At 38.0% G+C, this 8,536-nt stretch overlaps 1 protein-coding gene across 1 annotated transcript; it reads left to right on the forward strand.

Annotated features, from left to right (window-relative positions):
* The first annotated feature begins 1,514 nt into the window (after nt 1-1,514).
* LOC102802161 (uncharacterized) lies at nt 1,515-7,157 on the forward strand. Its single transcript, XM_085500885.1, has 4 exons — nt 1,515-1,662; nt 3,683-4,075; nt 6,185-6,328; nt 6,476-7,157. Exons 1-4 carry the CDS (start codon nt 1,584-1,586, stop codon nt 7,015-7,017), a joined length of 1,158 nt encoding a protein of 385 aa, XP_085357011.1. The 5' UTR covers nt 1,515-1,583; the 3' UTR covers nt 7,018-7,157.
* Nucleotides 7,158-8,536: the final 1,379 nt, after the last annotated feature.

Below are 8,536 nucleotides of genomic sequence, written 5' to 3' on the forward strand. Positions count from 1 at the left end.
ATCGCAGTTTGCAGTTTATATTATTTTCTTACATTTGATGTCGAGGGCATTCTCATTTTGTTTGAAGTATTTTCTTTGACTTTTATTGGAACTTATCAAAATGGAAAAATGCTGGAAAACACAGTAACCGTATACCGTGGAATCATGGGGTCCAACACGAGTGAATAACAGATATACACACACAGTAACCGTATACCGTAGAATCATGGGGTCCAACACGAGTGAAGAACATATATACACACACAGTAACCGTATACCGTGGAATCATGGGGTCCAACACGAGTGAAAAACAGTACCGCGAAAGAAAGAAATGAACCATACTTCAACGTCAAGATCTGATCTAATATTGTACAATGTAGTGAGTTCATTGTTCTGGTGACGATTTCTATTACACAAAGCTAAGTTGAGTACTCCCTGCATCGACAGACTCCGTGACTACTTGTTGAATTTGCAAGACCACGCCCTCTGTTGTCAGACTAGTAATCTATGTCGTTCATAATTGTTTGAGGCGCATGTAGTTATTACTTGGATAATTAGTATTGCTGAAAAAGTAGAGCGAATTATAATCTAGAACATGTTTCTTTTTTCTAAATTTGTGGTAAATGAAGTCAACTCACTAAAGACTGGAACAATAATTTAACAGAATTCATTGCGATGATTTAATGGAACGCGTGACAGTTCTATTAACATCATGAGGTTTCATATTTAATCAAAAACACTCAAAAATCTCCCGAGGGTTGAAAAAAGGTTATAAGAACTGAAGAAAAAAGAAAAAAAGGAAAACGCAAGAACACACATACATACAAAAACAAAACAAAAGAATGAACCACCTAAACTATATTCATGGATTATCGTTCGAATCGCGCGGTTTTACGAGCCCCATGTAAACATATAAACGAACCATGGCTAACGAAGATGTCGAGTGAGAGGGATTTAAAACTAGGAAATATAATTTAAAATAAATATAACTACTATTTAAAACTATGAGAATATAGATGTATGATATCTAGTGTTGTAATAATGTCATTTAATCACATATATTAGAAAACAATCCAAGGTTTATGATTTAATTAAATATATATTATTTCAAACAATACGACAGTTGATGGCGAATTCGAAGTTCCAAAATACGTAGCTGAATAATTGTCAACACACTCAAATGTTAATACTATTTTAGTAACAGTGCTAATACACTTTGATTGGTAATGCATAATTTTGATTAGATATTTTGGAATTTTTTAACCAAAAAGATAGTCTGTTTCAATTTTTTTTAACGCGGCAAGAAAACTTAGTGATAGCGTTTAGATTGTCGCAGTTCATTTCAACTCCTTGGCGTCACAGTTCACGAAACTTCGGCAAACGTATTATGTAGCACCTACATACCACGTGTGCGGCTTAAAGGGTGGTGATATTCAGCGCACATAACACCGAGAGTGCAGTGTGCTATTGTTCCTTTACAAACCACGCCTGAATGCCCCGTAGATGTAATAATAGCCTAGCCAGCCAATAGGTCGGCTATTCATTATTCAGTAGCTGAAGCAGTCCGATGTTGTCAGTGGTGAGAATAACTTGAAAGCTGCAGAATGGAAACATTGGTATCGTTTCTGTTTTGTACGGTTCTGGTGGCGTTCACTTGTATCGCAGAAGCCTCTGACGATATTTGTAAGTTGTAGTTCATTTATTCTACGTCCAATGGAACAAAGTGTCATGTCTTTGTTGTTTACGAAAGAGTTCAGTTTTAATCTGCGTAGGCTTTACCACCGTAGTCACATAGCTGACAAACTAACCCATGGTGACAGTGGTGGATTTCTCTTCATTAGTGAAAGTATTGAACTAATTTTAGCATGTATTTGCAATCTACCTGGCCGCACCCCAAAACGGGGTCACGACGGTTAAGGTAAAGGTAAACGAGAAAAACCTGAGATACTGTTTAACGCCGTTTTTCTACTATGAACTAATAGAGTGAACAGCAGAAACTACATCTGCTACACTCTTTCCGGAGCCAAACCGCTCCATGTATGTGTACGACTATAGCGAAATGTCGTTCAGTAACTGTCATACAACCACTCAACTGTATATGAGATCAGCCATTACAATCGTTCTTATAGGTGTGTATTGTAATGTTAATCAAGGCGCTCACAGATAACAACCCCTCGTTTCTATACCAAATACGCTTCACAGCTGTATTGGGAGTAATTTTTTCCTCGCCAAGTGACAAATTGACAGCCGTTCGAGCAGGGACATTAAAACTCATTCGTAAAGTAATGTTGACACTTCCCAAACAACTGAAAGTACCATTTGTCTTGTGGATAATTTATCAACACTGTCACGGTGCGATGTCACCATTCTCAGGTCACTGGGTGAACGGTCATATGAATGACTACGGAATTGCCAACCGCAACGACTGCATATATCCTGCACCACTGCGTTAGTCTATATCCTGTATCGGAGCTCGCAGCAACTTGATCACTGTGTGGTGCGTTGTTACACTCCGTGTCCGGGTTGCCAAGGCTGCATCGTTGTCATGATAACGTGGTTATTCATTCAAATCACAACGTACAAACCTCATGTTTAAATGAAATCGATCGTAAGCGTATCGTTTAGGCAACAAGGGGTACATTTTGGGCTGTTGGCCTTTTCGTTCAATGAACAATAACTATGAATTATAGTGTTAAATTCTCTCTTAAAGGGTGGCATTCGTCGCACCGCGCATGCGTGAGATATATGGGTCTCATATAAACAACTATGGCGACTTTGGCTGTTGCGCAGATCAACGAGTAAACTGAGACGTAACTAAGCTTTAATTAGATATTTTTTTAGGTGATTGGAAGGTATCTAAGGGGTCACCGGATGTAATTAGTGCAAGTAGCGCCAGGTAAAACTTCATTCTTGTGATATTCATTAGAAGAGCGCATTGAATTATGGGAACATCAATGTTTATTAACACAAATGTCGCACATGCGCATCGCGACGACTACCACCGTATAAAATAAAAATGTAACTGTTCATATAGTATTCATAACAAATAAAAACACTCTATGATTTCAAATTACAAGACAGTAGTATAAGTCGTAACACCTCGTCCCAAATTAGCATTGTCATGGCTACTAACTGCCATGGTGTGAATATTGATATATTGTCACGGTGGTTTTCATTCATAATTCTGAAGGTCAATGATACAGTCCTAACTGTGTCACAGAGGTTAGGGTCGTCGTTCGCGGACAGTCGACTAAATAGCTCGAAAAATAATTATTAAAACACATCACCTTCATTTGTTTTTCATAGTTAGAAATATTTGCGCAGGAAAAAAACTATACTTGGTCATTTCTTCATAAAAATACAAAGTATTAATAAACATTTCTCAATAATTCTAGACAATCATAAATATGTATCATATAGCTACATATGATCAACTACACACGAGACCTTTTTTTACTACATGTATAGAGTATCTGTTGGCGAGAAAAATGTAGTAAATTTCGAAAGGTAAATTTTTGTATGAAAATTGTTAAAAAAGTAATTCATCTATTTTAATGGTAACCAACTACTTTTAATTGGACGTATATTCAATTCGTTTAGTATAAAGTCCGCCAAGGAACAGAGCATTATTAGCGCTCGCTCTATTTTGTGTGTGGTTATCTTATTGATTCACACTGATCTCTCGATTGTATTCACATTGCAGATTACATGGCTCGTTGGTATAACTGCATAGAAAATATAGACGCTTCCATAAAGGGCGGTAGGGTACGATCACAGGCACATGTAGACTATGCCAAGGAGATGGACTGTACGATGACGATTGAAGCCGACAAAGACCAGCGAATCCTTTTACATTTTGAAATGTTCAACATACCGGATGTATACTTTGGAGAATGCAAGGACGTCCTCTACGTCTATGATGGGAATGAAATAAACGTCAACAACTCACTTGCACCTGCTGGCGGATACTGTGGATACGAATTACCACGTGATATCATATCTATATCGAATGCCGTCACCTTGAGGTTTGTAACCAATAGCAACACTCAAGGAGAAGGATATGAGTTTATCTTCTCTGCTGTTACATATGCACGGGGTAAGGTTTTACACAATTAGAGTAAGAGTGGTCTGTGAGTTTTGGCTGTCTCGGACTGTCTTCAAAGACAAAGCTTAGGACGAATTTAAATAAGATATTTGATTAAAAACGGTTAGGTTTACATGGCATCATTTTATCGGAGCCGAACTTTTGCTCTTCCCGGCAGATTATCTCTTGTGGGTGTATACGATTGGTCCGAACCACAGGGGCCTGGGGATCTATGATTCATTTCGATACATGGACGTCTACGGGGCGGAATGACTATGTCCCGATACAAGGCCTTACCTTTGCTCAAAATAATAGAAAATGGACGTCTACGGGGCGGAATGACTATGTCCCGATACAAGGCCTTACCTTTGCTCAAAATAATAGAAAATGGACGTCTACGGGGCGGAATGACTATGTCCCGATACAAGGCCGTCTACGGGGCGGAATGACTATGTCCCGATACATGGACGTCTACGGGGCGGAATGACTATGTCCCGATACAAGGCCTTACCTTTGCGGATCTATGATTCATTTCGATACATGGACGTCTACGGGGCGGAATGACTATGTCCCGATACAAGGCCTTACCTTTGCGGATCTATGATTCATTTCGATACATGGACGTATACGGGGCGGAATGACTATGTCCCGATACAAGGTCTTACCTTTGCTCAAAATAATAGAAAATGGACGTCTACGGGGCGGAATGACTATGTCCCGATACAAGGCCTTACCTTTGCTCAAAATAATAGAAAATGGACGTCTACGGGGCGGAATGACTATGTCCCGATACATGGACGTCTACGGGGCGGAATGACTATGTCCCGATACAAGGTCTTACCTTTGCTCAAAATAATAGAAATTATATATTTATTACAGTTTAGTAATGTAAAGCAAGCATATGTCATTAAATTGAAGTATCAACGCTCCGAAACCCCAAAAATCATTAATACTTGTTTCTGGCCGATCAGCCTGCACTATATATATAACAAGGGAGAAAACAAAACATGCACGCATTATTTATCTGCCGAAAATCATACCTCAAAATACAGAATATCTCGTCCAAACCAGTTACGATTGCCTAAAAAAGACTGGGCTATGGGAAAATGTCGACCGATTACATCATACATTTTTCCAAATTTCACGCATTTATGACGAAATTTGACAATTTCTGTTTATTATAGAGGGACTATCACGGCGGTAAAATACAACAAACGATTTGTACAAATAGCAATAACAATCTAAATGAACTATGCGTACGTTGTACACGATCTGTGCATACACAGTACACAGGCCGTGAATAAGTACGAACAATTTTGCTCAAAACGACAACTGTGTTTAGTTGTGTAGTAGTTCGACATTAAAAATATCAATCTGTAAAAAAACATTTATTTTTTATTGTCGGTCTACTACAGATTAACATATTAATGACGATGTGAATAACCTTTTTTCGCCATTCACTGTGCGTAGAGGGAGTATATGCGTACATTAGTATTAACAAAGAAACAAACACGAACTTGATTTTTGTATATTTATAGGGCATCAAATGTCATTAAAATCTGATTACACAGGACATCAAGTAATCGATGGTTCTCGAGTTCGAACTACTATGTGTTTAAGAACTGAAAAGTAATGTTAACTGCCAGGTCACCTGACCAGTATACCGTAGTGATATCGGGGCCATGACGGGGTTCTTCCTATAATGTAATAATATTATTTATTAGGTATTTGTTTTCATTAAATCTTTCCTTTTTCCAACTCATGTTCCATATTAAGATCTTTGAAAATCGTTTTAATACAATTGACCCAATTTTGGCTGTCTGAGTTATCCATATTGATTGCCAATATGTATGCTTCATTTATGAGGCTGTTTTCGGGCATATTGCGCAGTCTCAACCAATATTTAAACATCTGTCTGGTGTTACGCGCTGGGGAGAGCGTATTTTTGTGGACCATGTAACAATCATCAACATCGTTGAGGGGGTACCCATCTATAATTCCAGTATCCCCAAAGCCTAGCAGTAACACTTTTCATATGCAAACTTTTCCGCAAAAACACACATATAAACTGTAAATTCAGACCAAGCCACCCTTCAATGATACCTACGCTTTTGTTCATAGTTACACACACGTGTCCAAGAGACGGTGACTTTCGGTGTGAGAACGCATTATGTATTGCTTCTGAATTACAATGCGATGGCAATGATAACTGTGGCGATGGTACCGACGAATCGAACAGCCAGTATGAAGCAAACTGCCCTCTACGTAAGTACATTGGAAAACTTTCGTTTTTGATTTATTGCTCATGTGCATCGTAATTTCTGTCGGACTACACTATACTGTGTGGAATACTACTTGTTGCTTATCTTGTGCACCGAAAAATCACATTTATTTTTTCCCTTTAAATCTTAGCTTGGACAGACATCATTGGTAACATTTTAAGACTGGGCAACGCAGCTATCGTGGCGATATTGGCGCTTCTAATATTGTTAGTCATATCCCTTATCTGCCTCATCGCATGCTGTTGTCGAAAAAGTAAGTGCGTGCCCGGCAACAAAAGGAAAAAGCGATATATCAAGTACTCTCACGCAGTGCGAGGTGAAATAGCTGGTTCCTCTCTGCAGTATCAACACGTCAATTCCAAATCTAAAAAAGACGACACGCAACAATCTACACTGCGTAGTTACACGCCCGCCATTATGGAAGGGGGTTTCCTTGGAGACGAATTCCTGAAAGGTGGTCGTAAGCAATGTCGCGAAGTGTATAGGCCGATTAGAGAAGATTCATTCCCACAGTTGCCGACTCCGTCCAATACTCCGGTGGACGGTGGGTATAATAGAGACTCGGTGACGCCTTCGGCATTGAAGAATTCGGACATTTCTGCAATGCTGACATCACTGGAGAAGCAGCAAAGACGAGAGTCGACAGAGGAACACGATTGTCATGACATATAAACGGTGTTGATATTATGGACCTATCGATATGTAACTGAACCGATCAAGTTGTCACTAACAAAATGCAACACTGTTCAACATAATAATATTGACTTCACAGTTCAACGTCTGCTACCGTTGTGGGACAACAAACATTATGCCATGATATCTAGTGTACGTTCTTTATGTCTTGGTTAACATAAAAAATTATAAATGTACATAATACGGTACCAGTCGAGTGTTAGAAATTAAAGCGGACACCTAGGCCGGAGCAAATTCTGCACCTGCCTCACGATGAGGACAACAACTGCTGACTAACTCTAATTCAATTTGCAGTATTTATTAGACTGAATGTGACAGTAAGCCACCCGAGAAAGACACCATGTACACTACCGGATGACTGAATGGGGTACCACATGAATATATAAAGAAGTTACCATTATATAAACAAACGAAGTGTGTTTTACTTTTGTCTATACAAGATTTTTTCTAGTTTTTTTTATACAACTTTTTGTTTTATATTTTATAACTCATTTAGATATACTTGTGTATATTTATGATGAACAGGGTGGGCTGATTTATATCGTGTGTCGTAGTTATTACAATCCTGAAATGCCATGCAATGATGGATTACAATCTTATAATATATATTATTTCGAGCTTTTTAAAGTGTTTCTGTCAATATTTGCAAATAATCAAGTGTTTCCACGTAGTGGTTCAAGTATATGCAATGTTTTTTTTTTCATTAAATGTACATGATATAACTAGTTTGCACATTCAATGTGGACTTGCTGAAACATTTGTGTCTGTAATTATGGTTACTTTTTGCGAAAATCCAACATACTGAAGCATTAATTAACTAATATGTTCACATGTCAACATAACCCATCTCATTAAATTCTAGTGCAGGTAGAGGGTCTGTTCGTTCTTAGGTTCTGTCAAATTAACTGCAACCGGAGCCTCTACATGCACTGAATTTTAATCAATTTGAATTTCTACGTGCTGTGAATATAACGGTTGTGCATGTATACTGAAGAGAAACACAACTTTGCATGTGACAATGATGTAAAAACACATAAGTGACATTTAATGTGAATAAAGTACACAAAAACAGAAATGTGTCCGTCAGAGCACGCAGAGAAAAATGTTCGAACAATGGGTTTGGTTTATTTTATAAATACCAAAAAAGTTGTATCCCACGAACAATTTGACAGTATATGTATTTATCCAAACTCACTTGCATATGTTAAAACAAGAAATGGACAGAAGAAAACATTCCCGGTGGAAAGAAGCATGATGCATTGAGATGGCCCGAAACCCCTACTATTAAATATATTTGCCAATGACATTAAAGAACATAAAATACATAAAATGGCCACACAGCTCTGTCATGTAGTCCTAAAAATGAATATGATTTCTGTGGCAAAATGCACCTTCTATTCTAAATATTAGACTAGTGATTTAATTACTCCTAGAAAAGTACACGACACAGTATTCAACTATACTGAAAAACTAGAAACTATGCATTGATATAAATAAA

Source organism: Saccoglossus kowalevskii, chromosome 6 (genome assembly GCF_978046115.1).
Source record: "Saccoglossus kowalevskii chromosome 6, keSacKowa6.1, whole genome shotgun sequence".
In the NCBI taxonomy this organism is placed as follows: Eukaryota; Metazoa; Hemichordata; class Enteropneusta; family Harrimaniidae; genus Saccoglossus; species Saccoglossus kowalevskii.